The following is a 21,601-nucleotide window of genomic DNA, read 5'->3' on the forward strand; positions in this document are numbered from 1 at the left end:
AAAATGAAACAAGATGAAACCCGAGAGGGAGACAAACCGTAAGAGACTCTTAATCTCAGGAAACAAACTGAGGGTTGCCGGAAGAGAGGGGAGTTGGAAAGATGTGGGGCCTGGGTGATGGACATTGGGGAGGTAAGTGCTATGGTGAGTGCTGTGAATTGTGTAAGACTGATGAATCACAGACTGGTATCCCTGAAACAAATAATACATTATATGTTAATAAAAATAAATGAATTAAAATTTTTTAAAAAATGAACTAACATACTCTCACCATACAATCCAGCAACCAGCCTCCTTGGCATTTACTCAAAATAGTTGAAAACTTATAGTCACACAAGATCCTGTACATGCACACAGATGTTTATAGCAGCTTTATTCGGAACTGCCAAAACTTGGAAGCAAACAACAGGTCCTCCAGTAAGCGAATGGATAAATAATCTGTGGCACAGGCAGATAAAGGAATATTAAGTACTAAAAAGCAATGGGTTCTCAAGCCACTAAAGAGAAATGGAGGGATCTTGGTGCTGTAATGGCGGCTACTCTGGAGTCCTCCGTGGAGGACCCAAGACGGAACTTTGTTCGAGTTTTGGAAAAGCGAGATGGCACTACTATGGCTCCTTTGGAAAAGGAGCAGTATGGCTACAGCGGTGTAGGCCGTGCTGTTTGGGATGCTGCCATTGCCCATTCTAAGAAATGCCCGGGGTTTTCTGGCGATGGGGCACATGCTCTGAGCCAGCAGTCAGGGCTGGAGCTGGGCTCCGGGACTGGGGCTGTGGGATTCATGGCTGCTACCCTCGGGGCTGATGTTGTGGTCACAGATCTGAAGGAATTGCAAGATTTGCTGAAGATAAATATTAATATGAACAAGCATCTTGTCACTGGTTCTGTTCAAGCCAAAGTTCTGAAATGGGGGGAAGAAACAGAAGACTTTCCTTCTCCGCCAGACTTCATACTGATGGCCAACAGCATACACTATGAAAGTCTTTGGAGCCATTGTTGAAAACTCCAAAAGGTCTTAGTGGATATGAGACTTGAATTATATGTTGTTATGAACAATGAACAACGAGGAAAAAAATCCAGAAACTGAGAAAAAATAATTTGAGCTCTTCCAGCTAGACTTTGACTTTGAAAAAGTTCCTTTAGAGAAACATGATGAAGAATATTAAACCGAAGATATTCATATTTTATACATCAGAATGAAAAACTCAAAATCTCCATTGTGAAATCTTTAGTCATCTTATCCATGCCTGTAACAACCTGGGCGAGCTTAAGATGTGAATGGAGCATGTAAATACAGCAGGGGAAAATTGCGTTCACAGATTTTTCCAGCATGTCCAAAGAGATTTGATATGTAACTGACAACCCCCATGGGCTGCCTGCAATTTGAAAAATGATTACTGCCTGCCTGCCAATGGGCCTGAAATCCAACTTAGTTCATTTGTAGCTCAGCATCAAGTTCTGCTTAAAAGAAAATTGTGTATCAGTCACTCCTCAAATGAAAATAGGGGTTGAGGTTTGCCTAAAGTCTGCCAGAAATAAACAGTGAGGTGGCATGGTTGACGTGGTGTTATTGTCAGGAAACTGGAGATGAACTGATCCAATTTCTAAACAGAGACATCTATTACTATGTAATTCTATTTAAGTTGCAACTAGTAAAATTTAGTTGTCTTTAAGATCAATAAATCTTAAAAGTTGGTTTTTATTTTAATATAACTACGCAGTGGTTTTTATCATGTGTATTTTCTACTTCATTGCTATTATTAGGATCGCTTTAATCTTTAAATGTTCTTTTTTAAAAACCTGAAAATGCTGTTTTTTATTCTTCTATTAGCCAAAGATTTATTCTTTTCCTCCACCATACATGTCTATGTGAGTTATATAGTAAATTATACTGTAATGAATTGGTAGGAATAAAAGTAAGAAATCAGGAGGGGGAAAAGGTATCTTTACAAACTTTCCCATTTGAGAATGGAGCAAGAATAAAAATCCATTTTCAGGTTTGTGCGGTTCTGTGGCTCTTGCACTTTTCTTTGCATAGATCTTCCAGGAAAATGGCTAAAATCACCAGGGTTTACATGAAACAGAGAAATGTTTTTAAGTAACTACAAATGTGGTTCTCTATATACTGACCAAGTGATTTTCGTTCTATGTATTCTCTGTTTTATGTTATAATGATAGTCATCTGCTCACAGACTGATCTATCAAGGACTTGAGTTACAGCAGTTGTAAAGAGTAATACTAACTGGACAGAATTCTGGATACAGCTCCGGTTGTCGGCATTGCTGCTAGGTGGCACATTTTACGTATTCAAATAAACATTGTTTTGGGGAAAAAAAGAAGAGATGGAGAGATCTTAAGCGCATACTGCTAAGTGAAAAAAAGCCCATCTGAAAAGGCTGCGTACCATGTGATTCCAACCGTAAGACATTCTGGAAAAGACAAACTGTGGGAATAGTAAAAAGATCAGTTTCAGGGTTTGGGGGAGGGATGAATAGGCGGAACACAGAGAATTCTCAGGGCGGTGAAACCACTCCGTATGCTACTACAGAAGCAGACACAGGTCATTACACATTTGTCAAAACCCACAGAATACACAACATGAAGAGTGGATCCTAATGTGAAATGTGGACTTCGGCTGATTACGATGTGTCAAGAGAGGCTCATCTTCTGTACAAAATGGCCCACTCCGGTGGGGGACATAGATGCCAGCGGAGGCTGTGCTAGTGTGCGGAGAGGGGGCTTATGGGAACTCTGTGCATTCTGCTCAGTTTTGCTGTGGACATAAAACGACTCCGAAACACAACATCTATTAAAACTTGAAATAAAAAAGGTTTGAAACAAGAAAAAAAGATTATGTGGAGTTGGTGCTAATTCTTTAAATATTTAGTAGAAATCTCTAGGAAAACGCTCCAGGTTTGGAGATTTCTTTTTTGGAAGCTTTGAAATTATGAATTCGATTTCGGTAAAAATTACTGGACTATTGAAATTATCCATCTATTTTATCTTGAGTGAGTTTTGGTAGTTTGTGGTTGCTCAAAGAATTCATCCATTTCATCTAAATCGTCAAATGTACGTACATAGACCTGTTTGTAATATTCTCTTATGATCTTTTTAATGACTATAAGATCTGTGGTAATAGCCCCTGTTTTATTCCTACCATTGCAATTTGTGTCTTCTTTTCTTAGCTTTGTCAGTCTTCTTATAGGTTTATCCACTTTACTATCTTTTCAAATAGCTGGTTTCTTCATTTATTTTCTCTACTGCTTTTCCATTTTTAACTTCAGTGATTCCAGTTTTTCATTACTTCCTTTCTTCTGCTTTTTTCTTTTTTCTTTTTTTTTCCCTGATTTCTTGAAATGGGAGCTTAGGTTATTGATTTCAGAACTTTCCTCCATTATTTTTTTAAAATTTCATTTATTTATTTGAGAGAAACAGAGAGAGCACAAGTTGGGGAGAGGGGCGGAGGAAGGAGAAGCAGACTCCTCGCTCAGCAGGGAGCCTGAGGCGGGCTCAATCCCAGGACCCCAAGATCAGGACCTGAGCTAAAGGCACACACTTAACCAACTGAGCCACCAAGGCACCCAGGACTTTCCTCCACTTCTGATGAGAAAATTAAGTCTATAAATTTTCCTCTCAGCACTGCTTTAGCTATGTCCCACAAACTGTGATATGTTGTGCTTTCATCTTCATTCACTTTGATATATTTGTTAAATTTTCTTTGAGACTTCTTCTTCAACTCATGAATTATTCAGAAGAGTGTTATTTGATTTCTAAGTGTTTGGGAATTTTTCTGTTATCTTTATGTTATGTGGCTGATTTCTAGTTTGATTACATCACAGTCAAACAACGTAATCTGTATTTCCATTCCTTTAAATATATTGAGGTTAGTGTTATGACCCAGAGTATGGTCTTACTTGGTGAATGTTTCATGCATATTGATGAGGATGTGTTTTATGCTATTTCTGGGTAGAGTGGTCTATAAATGTCCACTAAAATTACTTGATGATGTTGTTCAGTTCTTCCATATCCTCACTGATATTCTATTTAGTAGTTCTTTCAAATGCTGAGAGAGCAATGCTGAAACTCCCAATTATAACTGTTCCATTCTAACAGTTTTTCTTCATGTATTTTGCAGCTCTATTGTTTAATGCATACGTATTAGGATTGCTGTTTTATTGGTGGAATGACAATGTTATCATTTGTCCTTCTCTCAGTAGTTTCCTTTACTCTTTAGTCTACCTTATCTGATATTATAAACAGCCACTCCCACTTTTTTAAAAAATTAGTGTTTTTATGGTATATCTTTTTTCACCCTTTTACTTTTAACACATCTATATCAATACATTTGAAGTGAGTATCCTGTAGGCAGCACATGGTTGAGTCACATTTTTTTATCCATTCTGTCATCTCTGTCTTTCAATTGGTGTATTCAGACCATTTACGCTTAAAGTAGTTATTGATATGTCACGGCTTAAGTCTGCCTTTGTATTATTTGTTTTCTCTTTATTTTCTATTTATCATTCTTCTTTTTTCCTTTTTCTTGCCTTCCTGTGAGTTACTTATTTTTCAATTTTTTTTATCATGTTGTGTTAGTCACCGTACAGTACATGATTAGTTTTTGATGTGGTGTTCCATGATTCATAGTTTGCGTATAACATCCAGTGCTCCATGCAATACGTGCCCTCCTTAATACCCATCAACGGGCTCACCCATCCACTGAACCCTCCCCCAAAACCCACAGTTTGTTTTCTGGAGTCCATAGTCTCCAATGGTTCCTCTCCCCCTCTGATTTTCCCCTTCATTTTTCCCTTCCTTCTCCTAATGTCTTCCATGCTATTCCTTATGTTCCACAAATAAATGAAACGATAAGATAATTGTCTTTCTCTGCTTGACTTATTTCGCTTAACATAACCTCCTCCAGTTCCATCCATGTTGATGCAAATGGTTGGTATTCATCCTTTCTGATAGCTAAGTAATATTCCATTGTATATATAAACCACATCTTCTTTATCCATTCTTTCTGTTAAAGGGCATCTTGGCTCCTTCCACAGTTGGGCTATTGTGGACATTGCTGCTTTGAACATTGGGGTGCATGTGGCCCTTCTTTTCACTACATCTATATCTTTGGGGTAAATACCCAGTAGTGAAGTTGCTGGGCCATAGAGTAGCTTTATTTTTAACTTTCTGAGGAACCTCCACACTGTTTTCCAAAGTGGCTGCACCAACTTGCATTCCCACCAACAGTATAAGAGGGTTCCCCTTTCTCCACATCCTCTCCAACACACTGTCTTGTTAATTTTGGCCATTCTAACTGGTGTAAGGTGGTATCTCAGTGTGGTTTTGCTCTGAATTTCCCTGATGGCTAATGATGGTGCACATTTTTATCATGTGTTTGTTAGCCATTTGTACGTCTTCTTTGGAGAAGAGTCTGTTCATGTCTTCTGCCCATTTTTGGACTTGATTATTTCTTTTTTGGGTGTTGAGTATGAGAAGTTCTTTGTAGATCTTAGATACCAGCCCTTTGTCTGTAGTGTCATTTGCAAATATCTTCTTCCATTCTGTGGGTTGCCTTTTTGTTTTGTAGACTGTTCCTTTGCTGTGCAGAAGTTGTTGGTTTTTTTTATCTTGATGAAGTCCTAAAAGTTCATTTTCTTTTTTTTATTTCTTTTCAGCGTAACAAAATTCATTGTTTATGCACCATACCCAGTGCTCCATGCAATACGTGCCTTCCATAATACCCACCACCTGGCTCCCCCAACCTCCTAACCCCCGCCCCTTCAAAACCCTCAGATTGTTTTTCAGAGTCCATAGTCTCTCATGGTTCATCTCCCCTTCCAATTTCCCTCAACTCCCTTCTCCTCTCCATCTCCCTATGTCCTCCATGTTATTTGTTATGCTCCACAAATAAGTGAAACCATATGATAATTGACTCTCTCTGCTTGACTTATTTCACTCAGCATAATCTCCTCCAGTTCCGTCCATGTTGATACAAAAGTTGGGTATTCATCCTTTCTGATGGAGGCATAATACTCCATTAGTGTATTTGGTCCAAAAGTTCATTTTCACTTTTGTTTCCCTTGCCTTTGGAGATGTGTCTTGAAAGAAGCTATGTGATTGATGTTGAAAAGGTTACTGCCTATGTTCTCCTCTAGGATTTTGATGAATTCCTGTCTCACACTGAGGTCTTTCATCCATTTAGAGTTCACCTTTGTGTATGGTGTAAGAGAACGGTCAAGGTTCATTCTTCTGTATATAGCTGTTCAATTTTTCCAGCACTATTTATTGAGGATACTTTTTTCCATTGGATGTTTTTTCCTGATTTGTCAAAGATTAGTTGACCATAGAGTTGAAGGTCCATAGCTGGGCTCACTATTCTGTTCCACTGATCTATGTGTCTGTTTTTGTGCCAGTACTGTACTATCTTGGTGATCACAGCTTTGTAATATAGCTTGATGCCAGGCAACATGATGCCCCCAGCTTTGTTTTTCTTCTTCAACATTCCCTTGGCAATTTGGGGTCTTTTCTGGTTCCATACAAATTTTAGGATTGTTTGTTCGAGCACTTTGAAAAATGCCATTGGTATTTTGATTGGGATTGTGTTGAAAGTATAGATTGCTCTGGGCAGCACAGACATTTTATAACAATGTTTATTCTTCTGATCCATGAGCATGGAACATTTTTCTATCTTTTTGTGTCTTCTTCAATTTCTTTCATAAGTGTTCTGTAGTTTCTAGAGGACAGATCCTTCACCTCTTTGGTTAGATTTATTATTCCAAGGTATCTTATGGTTTTTGGTGCTACTATAAATGGAATCGATCCCTAATTTCTTTCTACAGTTACATTGTTAGTGTATAGGAAAGCAACTGATTTCTGTGCATTAATTTTGTATCCTGCCATATTACTGAATTGCTGTATGAGTTCTAGTAATTTGGGGGTAGAGTCTTTTGGGTTTTCCACATAAAGTGTCATGTCATCGGCGAAGAGAGAGAGTTTGACTTCTTCTTTACCAATTTGAATACCTTTTATTTCTTTTCATTGTCTGATCACTGTTGTTGGGACTTCTAGTACTATGTTGAATAATAGTGCAAGAATGGGCATCCTTGTCGTGTTCCTGATCTTAAGGGGAAGGTCTCAGCTCTTCCCCCATTGAGAATGATATTCGCTGTGGGCTTTTCATAAATGGTTTTTATGAAATTGAGGAATGTTCCCTCTATCCCTACAATCTGAAGAGTTTTAATCAGAACATGATCCTGTATTTTGTCAAATGCGTTTTCTGCATCAATTGAGAGGACCATATGGTTCTTGTCTCTTCTCTTAATAATGTATTCTGTCACATTGATTCATTTGTGAATGTTGAACCACCCTTGCATCCCAGAGATAAATCCCACCTGGTCATGATGGATAATCCTTTTACTGTACTGTTGGATCCTATTTCTTCAAGTTCCATTTTGATTTATCCATAGTCTTTGAGTATATGTCACTGTATAATTTTTAGTGATTTTTAATATTTTTATTAATATTATATATTATAATTATTATATATAAAATATTATTTAATATTTTGTTATTATATATATATATGCAACTTATCACAGCCAGTGGTATCACTGTTTTCCTATTTGACATGATGTACAGAAACCTCACTTCCATTGAGGTCCCTTTATACCGTCCCCACTTTTTTTCTTCATTTTTCTTTTTTGTAATTCTTTTATACCCTGTCTCCTTTTTAAATATAATTTTCCCATATATTATCTCTACACATATTGAACACCACACCAAATGATATTATAACATATGTTTTCAACCATCAAACATAATTTTAAAAGCTAATGAGGATAAAGACAGCCTATTATACATACCCCTATTTTTACCCATCCACTGTTTTTTCCCCCTTTTCTGAAGTTCCAAGATTCCTTCTGTTATTGTTTCCTTTTTTGTTTAGAGGACTTTTTTTGGCCATTATTTAGGAGAAGGTTTGGTATTGACAAATTCTCTTTGTTTTCCTTCAGCTGAGAATATTTCTATTTTCTCTTCATTTCTGAAGAATATTTTCACCAGATACAGAATTCAGAGTTGACTGTTCTTTTCTTTCAGTACTTCCTCCTGGATTCCCTGATGTCATATGAGAAATCCACTGTCATTGAAATCATTCTTCTCCTACAGGTAATGTGTTGTCTCTCACTGCTTTTCCTTTGTCTTAGCTTTCAGAGGTTTGATTATGATGTGTCTTGGCATAGATTTCCTTGGGTTTATCCTGTTTGGGTTTTACTCAGTTTCTTCATCCTGGAGGTTTATACCTTTTGCCCAGTTTAGGGAGTTTTCAGCCATTATTTCTTTGAATACTTTTTATTTCCATATGTTTTTTCTTCTCCGTCTGGGACTTCACTGACACAAATATTAGACCTATGTTATTGTACTACAGGTCTCTGAGGCTCTGTTCATTTGTTTTTCCAGACTATTTTCTATGTGTTGCTCAGACTGGGTAAATTTTATTGATCTGTTTTCAATTTCACCGATTCTTTCCTCTGTCATCTTTAATCCATTATTAAGCTAACCAGTAAACTTTTTAATATGACAGTTTTATTTTTCAGTTCTGTAACTTCCATGTTTTAAGTATCTCCAATTTATTTGCTGAGATTTTTTCATTTTTTGTTCAAGAGTGTTTGTCATTGTTCATTAAGGCATTTTTTTTAATGATTTCTGCTTTAAAATATTTGTCAGATAATTACAGCAGCTGAATCTTCCCAGTGTTGGTGTCTTTTGATTGCCTTTTCATTGCAGTTGTGGTTTTCCTGATTTTTGATAGGACAAGTGACTTTTTATTGTATTCTAGGCATTTGGTGTATTATGTTACAAGAATGGGGATCCTATTTAGATGAAGCACACAGATCCTGAGCTACTTCTGTGCGTTGTCATGCCAATAACAGCTCAGTCTCCAGAGCACTTCTACTGCTATTCAGGTCTTTTCATTTATGTTACCTAGAGGTGACGCTGAAAACTGGGTGGTATCCCACAGTGGAGTTTCTAGTCTCAAACTTTTTGACATGTTAATTCTAGTCAGATTCCTGTTTGCCTATGACTTCCTATACAGGTGTATGGGTTTATTACATCCCTTTCTCCAGCTCCCTCCTCTCCAAGATCTTCCCCACTCTAGTAGGGAGGGTGACGGGGGACCACTTACTACTGCTGAGCTGGTGGGGGGTGGGGGAGACAGAAGTCCAGACTCCCAATTGATCTCCACCGACACTGCAATGGTCACCTGGCGCCACCCCGTAGAATACAAAATTCCAGATTCCTCACTCACTCTCCACTGACAACTTGCCAGTAGGGAAGAGGAAAACTGCTGCAGGCCACTTGCTCTCTGTATTTTTTTTTTAGATTTTATTTATTTATTTGTCAAAGAAAGAGAAAGAGAGAGAGAGAGAGAGAGCATAAGCAGGGAAAGTGGCAGGCAGAGGGAGAAGCAGGATCCCTGCTGAGCAAGGAGCCTGATGCGGGACTCGATCCCAGGACACTGGGATCATGACCTGCACCAAAGGCAGAGGCTTAAGCAACTGAGCCACACAGGCATCCCTGCTTACTGGTTTAAAACAACACCCATTTGTTAGCTCACGTTTCTGCAGGTGGCAAGTCCAGACAAGCTCAATGGGATTCTCTGCTCAGCATCTCACGAGGCTGATATCAAGATGTCAACCAAGCCGGACTCTTATCTAGAGACTTGGAAGAATAATCCATTTCCAGACTCACTCAAAATGTTGGCAGAATCCAACTGCTTTCAGCAGGAGGTCTGAGGTCTCTGTTTCCTTGCTGGCTGCCAGCCAAGGTCTGCTCTCTGCTCCAGAAATGTTGTCCATATTCCATCTCATGTAACCCCTCCATCTTCAAAGCAGCAAGTCCTCCTCAAGCTCTGTAATTCTATGACTTCTTCTGCCATGAGGCAGAGAAAGTTCTTTGCTTTTAAGGGCTCATGTGATAAGATGAGGCCCACCAGGATCCCTCCTTTTTTAAAAGTCAACTGTGCCATATAACATAACACAATCACTGGAATGATAGCACATCACATTCATAGGCCCTGGGTATTTGGGAGTGGAATCTTGGAGACCATTTCTAGAAATTCTGTCCACCTCATTACCACGGGGTAGAGGGCAAAATGGAGCTCATTATTTAGTCCAGAGGTTCTACAATTAGAATGTATTCATTCTAATAGACTTGAATTGAGCAATATGTTTACATATTATTATGTCATTTATGTATTTGGGGTAAACTTTTCAAATGTATTACTACAGGTCACAGGCTTCTGACCCATGAGCTTGAGAAAAGATATTAGATTAAAAAGGATGATGTTGAATATCCGTACCATTGTACAAAAGGAGTGCCCAAGCTTTATCAAGCAACAGAATCAGCAGAAATTTTAAAAATATCCTAAGGCCCCATCCCACCTCCCTCCCCAACAGCAAAATTCTGACATTAGAGTTCATCTGGAACAGGGCCAGGCTGGAGACCCACTGGCAAGGAGTCCCCTGTGGGACTCCACATATCATAAGTGTAAATACCCTGTAATGATCACAGCAATATCCTAGATGGTTCAGATTTTGATGTGCTAGGAAGCTAGGGGGTTGAAACACATGATTTCAAAGTCCCTTTCTAAGCTCAGATTCAATAATCCTGTCATTAAGAAAATAAGATTAATCACCAAGATCAGCGGGGTCAGGGGACTGCTCTCCCAGAGTCACAAGACATCCCCCCACATTCTTCCTACACTGCGACAGTGACTAAGTCTGAGGAATCTGCTCAGTGGTGTGGGCTCTCACTGGTGACACACTTGTCCTCAATGACTCCAGACCCTTCCTGGAGTAACATTTCTAACAACAGCATTTAACAGCTTCTAGCTGTTAGGTTTTTGTCTTCTAAAAGAAAACTACGCATTTAAATTTTAAAGAATAAGTTGAGCAGGAATGGGTTGCTTTCAAGGACCCCCAGGACGGGGAACAACTGTATAGTCAAACACCTGGATTATTAACCACCGACAGAAAAGACAGTCAAACTCCTGAAAAGCATATCCTGAACATTATGAGAAAACAAGTTTCCTTACTAATTAGTAAAATGAAGTATTTTCCCAAATTGCTTTGCTTTCACAATTTGGTTTTTGGGTTGTTGTTTTTTTTAATATGTTGTTTATTTGAGAGAGAGAAAGAGAGACAGCATGAATGGGAGGGACAGAGGGAAAGAGAGAATCTGAAGCTGACTCCATGCTGAGCACAGAGGCCAATGGGGCGCTCGATCCCAGGACCCTGAGAGCGTGACCTGAGCCGAAACCAAGAGTCAGACGATTAACCGACTGCATCACCCAGCCACCCCGGCTCTCACAATTTGTAGGAAAAACAGCACAAGCCCCAAAATGCAGGCAATGATTGCTCTTTTGAATTGAAATAGCTGACTTCTAAAGGGGAGCCTTTAAAAATCAGAAAGTAAAACGAGCACAATTCTGAATAGAGAATAGCAACCTGGAAGTCTCTACTTTATGGCACTTATGGAAGTAAATCTGTGATTCTTTCTTACATCGAGAAGAGCAAAATAATTGTGAGCTTTCTTTCAGAGTGGTGCAAATATGCAAAATACTGAGTGGACACCCGGAGAAGGCATAATGCAGCAGGCGACAATGGTGAGAGGGCTTACTCCCATCAAGACGAGGCAGACGCCCAGGTAACGCTGTGGGCTCGAGCTCAAGTTCTAGAGCCAGCCTGCCTGGGGTCTGAGGCTCTCTCTGCCCCGCCCTAGCTGGGTGACCATGAAGAAGCTTTTTAACCTTAAGATGCCTATGCCTCAGTAACCTCTTCTGAAAAACAGGCATGATAAAAAAAAGAACAGTACCTATGCCACAGAGTGGTATATAAGGACTAAATGAGATAACACATGTGAAGGGCTTAGCTTCCTTCCTTCCTGGCATACAGTAAGCGCTCAACCAATGTCACTGTGCATAGTCAGACACTGGCGGTTTACACACACAGTGCCAGGCAGCAGCTAAGCCTGGAATACAATGTAGCCATTATTATTCCACAAAGTAACAGTAGTCGGGGCTACAAGAAAACCAACCGTAGGTCCATTTAACACGTTCCAACAGAGTCACCTGATGCATCCAGTCCAAACCCTCCAAGTGGTGTCTTAATCAGGAACATCTTTGCAGAACAACATCTAACCTGTGCCATCCGGAGTACAAAATGACTGAAGGCCGGGTCACAGGAGCTACAAGTGTTATCCTATGGAAGAAGTTACATGTGTGACAATGCAATATTACATTTAATGTGCCTCATCTGTGCCGCTAGCCTCCAGTGTAAACATCCCCACAGTACGGCAGAGCCCCGCGCAGCCGCGCACATTATGGCCAGATGTTGTGAGCACATCGGATAACACGCCCAGAAAATTCCTACTACCTTTCTCCGAGAGACAAGTATCTTGAAAATAATATCCCATATCATGCACAAAATTAACAGCCCTTGGGTTGAAAGTTTTTTGAAAAAGTGAAATGTGGAAGGCCTGGGTTGCTCACTCAGTTGAACAGCCAGCTCTTGGTTTGGGCTCAGGTCATGGTCTCGGGTCCAGGGATGGAGCTCCACACTCCGCAGGGAGCTGCTTCAGGATTCTCTCTCTCCCTCTGCCCCACCCCCATTCTCTCTCTCTCTCTCTCTCTTTCTCTCAAAATATATAAATCTTTTTTTAAAAGGTGAAATTTGGGCACCTGGGTGGCTCAGTGGGTTAAGCTGCTGCCTTCAGCTCAGGTCATGATCTCAGGGTCCTGGAGCCTGCTTCCCTCTCTCTCTCTCTCTGCCTGCCTCTCTGTCTACTTGTGATCTCTCTCTGTCAAATAAATAAATAAAATCTTTTTAAAAAATAAATAAAAGGTGAAATTTGACGAGAGATCCACTTCAGGGTCTCTGAACGTAGAAAAATAACTTGGAAATCTCTATGTCATTTGTTGAAGTAAATTTGTGATTCTTTTTTAAATAAGTGGCCCATTCCCCCCCTCCCCAAGGGGTTCTCATGGTGGCCCCGCCAACACAACACCCCCTGTTCCCTCTTCACTTCTCGACGAGCAGCACCATGTCGTCCGCCTCCACTGGCTGCCATGAACAAGCGCCTCTACCCAGAGAAAGCAGACAGAATAACAAGGAAGAAACCACATTTTACCCTCCCAGACCAGGATGAGGAGGAGAAACCCTGTCCTTCACGATTCCCTGGGACCCAGGGTCTTCAAGCCGTGAGGGTGGCAGGAGCAGCAGTCCCCCAGACGGGGCCCATGGGCCAGAGCCGTATAAACCACATGGTCACCAGGTCCGTAAAAACCCAAGTTTGCTTCCATAATACAGGAAGCTTGATTCAGTCTTGCACCGAACTTAATTGCCACACTACCTCTTGGTAGCATATCCTGTTGCAAGTGCTCTCTCTTTTGTAACAGGAAGACAATCAGATCCAAGTTAGACTATAAGTGAAGCATGCCCCCCACCCTGACACCTGTGCCCTCCGTTATATAATGTTATTCCCAGAGACAATGTCTTTCTCTCGTTTACCCAGCTCGCTTCTGCTACCATTATTCCTCCAGAGCCTCCGTTTCAGACTGAGGAGGAAACACTGCACAGTTCTGACAATTGAGAAATACGTAATGACCTTTGCCTTGCTCACAGACCCATTCCATCAGCAGCTGACTGATCTCATCGAGAATTCCATTTTGTGGGTCCAGAATTAAGGTGCTGACAAAGTGAAAGCTATCTGAACTCGTGCCTAAAGTCACAAGCATTACGAAACCATTGGACAAGGATTCACTTGATGCATAAAGTAACCCCTACCAGTAACCAGGGGGCCATATTCCACCATTGAAACTGGAAAGACTGGCATGACTTAGAAACCAATGAGCAGAGGCACCATCAGAAAAAATTTATTTGGAAAGAGACAGATGTTATTTAATGATACTGGAGTGCCAACAAAATTTGAATAATGAAGGCGTAGACAAGTCTTCCTCACCAACAAGCAGTGTGAACAAGGAGCCATGATGACTTAGGTCGTCTTCTCTGGAGAGTGCGGGGTTGGGTGGCTGGGGGACAAGCTGCCACCACAGGCAGGGGAACAGAGGAAAGTGTCTTGGGAGTCTACCGAAGTCCCCAGGCCCTCGACCACACGGCAGACACAAACAGACCTAAGAAGCACGGACACCTCTAGTGAGGGGACTGTATTCTTTCTCAAGGTTTGAAAAGGACATAGGGGACAGAATTCAAATTTTATTCTGTGACAGAACTAAAATTTGAAGATGAAGATTATCATAGGAAAAGGGTAAACATATATGTACCTCTTTTCAGTGAGTCTGTTCCTCTCATATGGATAGAATTTAAAGGTCAGTAACTTGAAGTAGAAATTCAGAGTTCGGGGAAAGTTCCAGCACAGGCCCAGGCTTACAGAAGGGATTGTTTGTGTAAGAACGTGTTTTTGTTGTTGTTGTTGTTGTTGTTGTTGTTGTTTTTTACTACCATCCCCCTAGTTTTCAAACCAGACATTTGATGAGGATTTGGGATCTTAATGGCAGAGAAGATGGAAAGGTATCTTGCTAATATTTTGTCTAACAAGAAAGCAAACAACAACTAAATGCTGTAAGAAGACAAGTTGCTTGCGCTCAAACACACATTTTCACAAGACAATTCAGAAATATCCAGGAGGACTCCCACGGGCTTAATGGATGGCCACCTACTAAAACAAAAGATATATTAACGAGAAAACATCAAATTTGAGAGAGCAAATTTCCTTTTATTTCCCACAGAACTAAAAGAAATGGAAGATGAAACCACCACCAAAACATAACATTTTTTCCCCCAAATAAGTACAAACATGATGCTGGGTTAGCAGTTGATTCGTTCACCGCACAAAAAAAAAAAAAAAAAAAAAAAAAAAACAACAACAAGAAATAATCTCCCTCCTGTCCTGTATCGTTTATCTAGCCTTCGCAGTCCGGGATACATTTCTATTATGAGGCTACTTGATAATGTAAAAGGCCATGTTTTAGAAATTCTATCAGCTCAAGGTAGTAAGACCCTGTACTTCTATATTGTGCCACCATTAAAAGCAGCATTATTGCAAAATTTTAAAAAAGCCAGCAAAGTAACTGTGAGCTTTCTCTCAGAATGGTACAAATATGCACAACCCTGACCTTTCACTTCACTGATTACAAAACAACTATATTCTTCAACCACTTTACACAAATACAGAACAGGCTCTGGACATGCCAAAGAGAGATGTGAAACACCTAGCAAAGGAAGGCGGAGGCAATGGGAAAGCAAGCTGAAAATCGTTATACCCAGCATTAGGCATGCAAGCTACAAGCAAACACACCCCAACCTTCCACGATGGGCCCTCAGCGGGCAGAGAGTACATTTCCCTAACTCATGTACAAATAGGCAGAGAGAATGGCTCACTTCCTCACAGACAGTGTCAGATCAATTTCAAAACCAACAAGCATATTCTTTTAACCCCTACCGCAGCTTCCTGCTTTCCACACGTCTATTTGTGTACAACAGAATGTTGAGGGCCTAGCTCCTGCTGTGTTTTCACCAAAGGCCCCTCCCAAAGCAGTCAGCCACATGCCTATGGGCGAAAGCTAAAGTTTCAAGGTTTTTTCTTTCTAAAATTCCTTTGGCTGGCCATTAAAACTTGTGTCTCTGTGGATACATGTCAGGAGAACCCAGAAAAAGGCTGCTTAGAAATCCTTTGCTGGACTAAAATACACGGTGGTCTGAATCTGGGGGGGTAAGGTTCTGAAAGAATGACCCTGGTAAAAATCCAACATGGGAAAGATAAACTTCTATCAAAAAGCCCAAATTTGGGCGCCTGGGTGGCTCAGTGGGTTAAGCCTCTGCCTTCGGCTCAGGTCATGATCTCAGGGTCCTGGGATCGAGGCCCGCATTGGGCTCTCTGCTCGGCGGGGAGCCTGCTTCCTCCTCTCTCTCTCTATGCCTGCCTCTCTGCATACTTGTGATCTCTCTCTCTCTGTTTCAAATAAATAAATAAAATCTTAAAAAAAAAAAAGCCCAAATTTGCCTTTAATAGGTGGCTATCTTTCTGTTTTATGTGGCAGTTTCAGATTCCAGAAGGGCAGCCATTTTGGTGGTGTTGTTTTTTTTTTTTAAATAAGTGACTTTAAGGATTTCATCCTAGTACCTCCTACTATTGCACCTCAAGTTATGCACTCTTGTGGTCCTTGCAAAAAAAAAAAATCCAAAACTTAAAAATTAGGCAAAAAAGGATGATGAAGTGACCTTTTAATGTCATGCTGATGGATTTTTCTAAGCTCCACCCCCAGCAGGATCATGTGATTCTCTCTGGAAATGTAACTTGATTTAACTAACCCTTTATTAGGACATTTTACAACCCTATAAAAGTCAGAGGATAACATATAGAAAAATGATAAGGTGTGCTCCTTTCTTTTTTCCTTCTCTGGTAGAGATGAGAACCCTGGAGGTTAAGACTGTATTGTTCTCTGAAACACGAACCTGTTTTGAATATAACTTTGCAATCTTATTTGAACATCCCTTTCTCCACTGACTTTTTCATCTGTTCCTCATAACCTCACTGAATCAGTTTTGTGATTCTGCTAGTTCCCTCCTTAAATGAGTCCAATAAAACTTTGACACAATAAAACTGCATGTAATAAAACATCTGAATGTTTCTAACAATTTAAGAAGGAGTCTTTGATATTTCTTGGGCCCAACAATCAAATGGTCCCTGGGAGAGTGAGTTCCAGACTTCAGGATTCCTCAGCGGTCATACACATAGGGCAGACACACAAGGACAACCAGATTCAGGCTGACTGGCTCTGCGGGCTAGGGTGGCACAAACAGAGCTCCAGCCCAGGCATGACATGCCCTACCCCATCCACAGAGGCCACAGCTTTAAACAGAAGAAAGTATATACATTTGAAAATAAATGAGAAGCCCTGCCACTCCCATGGGTCAATCCACAAGAGATACGAGAGCCTATGTCTATAAGAAGACCTATACAAGAATGTTCAGAGCCTTTATTCATAAAATACCCAAGCTGGAAATGACCCGAATGTCCATCAACAGAAGAACAAGATAAACAAATTCTGGCATATTCATAAAATGGAATAGGATACAGCAAGAACAAAGTACGATGTAGGCAACAACAGTTTGTTGTGCAACAGGAGTCACACATGAAAGAACACAGACTTTATGATTCTATTTATATGAGATTCAAATACAGGCAAGCTTCGTCTATAACGATCGATTACCTAGGAGAAGGAGAATGACTGGGAAAAGGCATGATGGTACTTTTTGGAGGGACAGAAATAGGATTGATCTGGATGATGGTTACAAAGGTACATACTTAACAAAAAGAAAACCACCAAAAGGTACAGTTATGACTTCGGCATTTTACTCTATGTAAATTTCACCTGAAAATGAATAATTTTTTTAAGAAGAGGAGAGAGAGAAATAGATTCTTAAAAAAGTAAGTAAGGGAGAAGAAAGGAAAGGGGGATTTAAAAGGATTCTTCTTCCACATGTACAGTAAATAAATAAGAACTAACTAAATAAAAGAAAAAGGAGGATAAACTCAAAAGGACACAACTATACTCTGGTTGGATACATTTTTGCCTGACAACAAATCTCAGCCCAAGAGCTGGCAAAGCCCGGGCATCTTATTGACAAAGGGGTGATTGGAATGGCTGGTAGTTTTCTTCTGAAAAACTGCGACAATACAGAGTTGAGGGTACATACTGAATCCCAGCACCTTGGGGGACCATTCTCCGTAAGGACACTTATTAAGGATCTGATAAATCAATCAAGAAAATGCTTAAGGTAAACTCTCTGATGGCAGTAACATTGGCATAAAGGTACACAAACAAACAGTGGGATTCTACAAGACTACCCAATTCAATCCAGGAACAAATTCTTCTTAAGCTAAATAAAGCATATGTAAACCCACTCTCAAAACTGCAAACTTATGCCAATATGATTGTTATTACCTAAAGATATACTTTCAGCTTCTAGAACCCTCTACGGCAGTTTGCGTTATTGTTAAACTCCACTGCATCCACCTACTAGATTTTTCAATAATAGGCCTAAAACATTCCCAGTGGGTGAAGACTTGAAAATAGACTCAGCCATCTGAAAGAATAGAAGTTTCTTTTTCTGCCAAATGTGACAGCCACAAGTGGTGCAGCCCCAGCCGTTCCTGCCACATCCTTTCTGGCTCCGGTGGAATGAGTACCTCCCTAGAGTGTGACTTCCCACACTGGAAGTGCTCTAGCTGAGGTGAGAAGACAAGTGATAAGGCCCTCAAGCCAGGGGAGAGGGAGACATGAACAGCGACACACTCAGTCGGTGGCCAGCCACATGCTAAGTCCTGCCTCCTTTAGTCCTCAGAGTGGCCAGATGAAGTAGTCGGTCTCCAAAAAGGAAACAGATGGCACACCCGAATTAGGTAATCTGAGGTGGGACTAAGAAGGAGACTTCCTCCCCACCCCCTACCCCAAAGAGGGTGAGGTACGGAGAAACTCTGAGGCAGGAGGCGGGGCTAGTGACAGGGGATGAAGAGGAAGGAATGTGGAGGAAGGGGACTTAGGAGCAGCCACCATCTGGCAGAGGGACAACCCCGGGGCAGCAAGCCAGCAGGGTAATCCCTGACCTGGCTGGCCTCCTTCCCTCCCGGCCATCTCCTGCCAGCATTCCCCTTGAGCCAAAGCCCATGGAAGCCAGAGGGCAGGAGCCCGCTGTGATGGCCCAAGGCCCAGCCCCAGGCCCAGCAGGTGGAGAAGGGTGGAGAGAGGCCCCTTGCCAGAACCACATCGCCCTGGGTTCACAGTGAGGAGCTCTCGCTCCCCAGCACTCCTTGAGCAAGCAGGAGAGGTTCTGAGCCTGCCTGGGCTTTCCACGCACTGTGCTTCCCTGTCCCGGTGCCTGCCAACTCCCACAAATGCTTAAGCAGGTGGCCCAGCCTTAAGCCCTGAGCAAAGTACAACTCAGAAGTTTTCTGGGTCTATGGATGTGTGGTTTAGGAATAAGGGGGCACCGATCCTACAGAACATCAAAATAAGGCTTTCAAAATAGGGCCTCCCCTCAAAACTCGTGCCAACACTGTTGTCCATTCTCCTTCCCAGGGATATTCTCCCTCCTCCCAAGTCCTCCCTTCCTTCCCAGAGCTTCCTCTCTCTTTCCCACAGCCCTCATCTCCTTCCCAGGGTCCTCTTCTCTCTTTCCCAGACCTTCCTTTCTCTTTCCCATGGTCCTCCTCTCTCACTTCTTTCTCCTCTACCTTCACACCAAACTTTCTCCCTTTTATCTGGACAAACCCTCCTTCCCTATCGGAATTTGCAGAACTTCAAGGATAGTCCTTGTCCCAAAATTGGGGATTTTGTTTGGAAGGGCAAAATAATTCTCCATTTACACATCAATTTAACAGTCAATCTGTGGTAGCCCAGACGTAATGCTTTCCTACTCTTAAAAGGGGAGAGAGCTGCTAGGTTCAACTGTAGTCCAAGAAAAAAAAAGTTTTTATTCCCACAACTACTTGCAGAAAGTAAGGTTATCAGCATGTTACCAACAAAACTTCCCCCAGCCCTCTGCACAACAACAAAAAAATGAACCAAAGAAATGTTAGCAGGATCACTCTGAGGCAAAATCCTAAGAAAAGACGCTGAGCTGAGTTCCTATTTGTTCTAGACTGGGGGGCAGGATACAGGTAGGAGGCTCAGGGGTTGGACACTGTTTCTCATCATCAATGCCTTTTCATAAAACCCTCCCATGTAGCCCTTGAGGCTCTCTGACCAGGGCACATGCTTCTCTAGGCCCAGCATTCCCCACACCACCTGCTCCCCACAGCCGCAGGTCTTAGGCGTGGTCTGCTACCCGCCAAAACTACAGCAGACGCTCTGGGGATTTGTGCACAAAGCCTTCCTACCATGAACAAGCCAGCCTTCTCCAGCATTAGATGGGAAGTTCATGGTACAAAAAATTTTTAGACCTACTTGGTATTTCCCACAGGGAACAGCCTCGAGGTGACCTGCCCCCCCCTTTTAAGCCCAATTCCAATGATTATGTACAACTTGCAGTATATAATTTCTTAACATGAATGAGCTACATTTTTATAATTAACCCCTAGATGACTTCTGCAAAGGGCATAGTTTTCCAAACCTTATTGAAAAAGTAGATTTTATGCAACACTTCATGGTCACAAAGGGGAAAGGAAAATTAAATAGAGTTCCCATAAAAAAAAGTGATGTGAATATAAAAGTCGAAAACATAGCATAACTGGAATTCTACATTTAGTTTGATTACTACTTGACTTAAATAGTCAAAACCACTTTCACCTCATTTTGAATGGAATGGAAAAGGGTAAAATTCCTTTAAAACATCAAAGCAAGCAAACGAGTACATAAATAAAAACAATTTAACAAGCTTTATGTTTTTCCAGTATTTTTTAAGTGATGTACTTTAAAAAGAGAACATTCTGGGCCTTAAGAAAACAAGTTCAAAATGGGTCCCTAGATAGCTGGTGCAAAGCTCTACATGCTCTCCTTTTTTTTTTTTTTTTTTTTTTTTTTTTGAGCTGAGCTGCCAGGGCTTTTTTTTTTCTACATGCTCTTCTTGATAGCCACAAGAGGTCAAACTGCCAACTCATCCCCTAAGAAAGCCCATGAAATCCCTGATGTGCCCCCAAATCTTTGGTCAGTAGAACCCACTCAGGAGACAGGAAAAGGGTTTCACGTTGTACTCACTCTTACAAAGTTGTCAGGGAACAAACCTCTCCTGCCGTTGATCTGTCCCTCCCACCAGCCTCCATCCTCCTTCCTGATGTTGGTGATGATCTCACCCACGCTGATCGTCAGCTCATCGTCGTGCTGGGCCTGGTAGTCAAACTCCACTATGGCCTCCACTGGAAGGAACAGGGACAGAAAAAAGGACAGTTTAGATGAAAGGCTGCAGAAGTCTGAGGCCCACCAACCCTGGAAGATCAGCAGTCATATTAGAGGGAGTTCCCCTCTACCAATACTTAAAGTAACAGGGCCCCACACAGCAACCTGATTTTGGTTAACCCGAGGCCTGTCGCACAGAAACCACAAAGCATAGGTCCGTGGTCAGGCACAGTCAGAGTGGCCTACGGGTCTCAGGGCCAGCAAGAGCTTCAGAGGGGAAATCACACAACTGCAGAAGGCCAACAACGTGTGTACTCCCAGAGGGAACGCGGCATCACTTCTCCAAGCACAGGGAAGGCGGTAACAGATGCAGATTTGGTACTGAGGTGTCCCCACCCCTGCCAAGACTAACTGTGTGATGGTAACTTCTCTGGGCCTCAGGCATGTAAAATGTGGGTGATAATAACCACCACTCTACAGAGATGATGCCCCTCTCTCAGCCACGACATGTGTAAGGACAGCTGACACGGAGGGCCCCGCTGGCCATGCTGATGTCGTGGACTTCTTATGTCTATGTGCACAACTGCCCTCTCCACAGAAGGCCTCTCAGGCAGCAACACCATATTTTTTTAAAGATTTTATTTATTTATTTGAGAGAGAAAGAGAGAGAAAGAGAGAACAAGCGCACAA

The 21,601-nt window shown here is 41.5% G+C and overlaps 1 protein-coding gene and 1 pseudogene across 10 annotated transcripts in view; one reads left to right on the top strand and one right to left on the bottom strand.

The window, feature by feature from the left end:
• The window catches only part of SH3KBP1 (SH3 domain containing kinase binding protein 1), a 335,619-nt gene that overhangs the window by 263,600 nt on the left and 50,418 nt on the right, over positions 1-21,601 (bottom strand). For 9 of the 10 annotated variants that reach the window (XM_032840758.1, XM_032840760.1, XM_032840765.1 and 6 more), the window contains exon 2: positions 20,774-20,931. In XM_032840758.1, coding sequence (XP_032696649.1) covers positions 20,774-20,931 — 158 coding nt within the window. The remainder of the gene's footprint in view (positions 1-20,773; positions 20,932-21,601) is intronic. The other variant, XM_032840763.1, reaches the window with a different exon arrangement.
• On the top strand, positions 530-1,223 carry LOC116857026 (annotated as a pseudogene).

Source organism: Lontra canadensis, unplaced genomic scaffold (assembly GCF_010015895.1).
Source record: "Lontra canadensis isolate GAN:19392208 unplaced genomic scaffold, GSC_riverotter_1.0 scaffold116, whole genome shotgun sequence".
NCBI lineage: Eukaryota > Metazoa > Chordata > Mammalia > Carnivora > Mustelidae > Lontra > Lontra canadensis.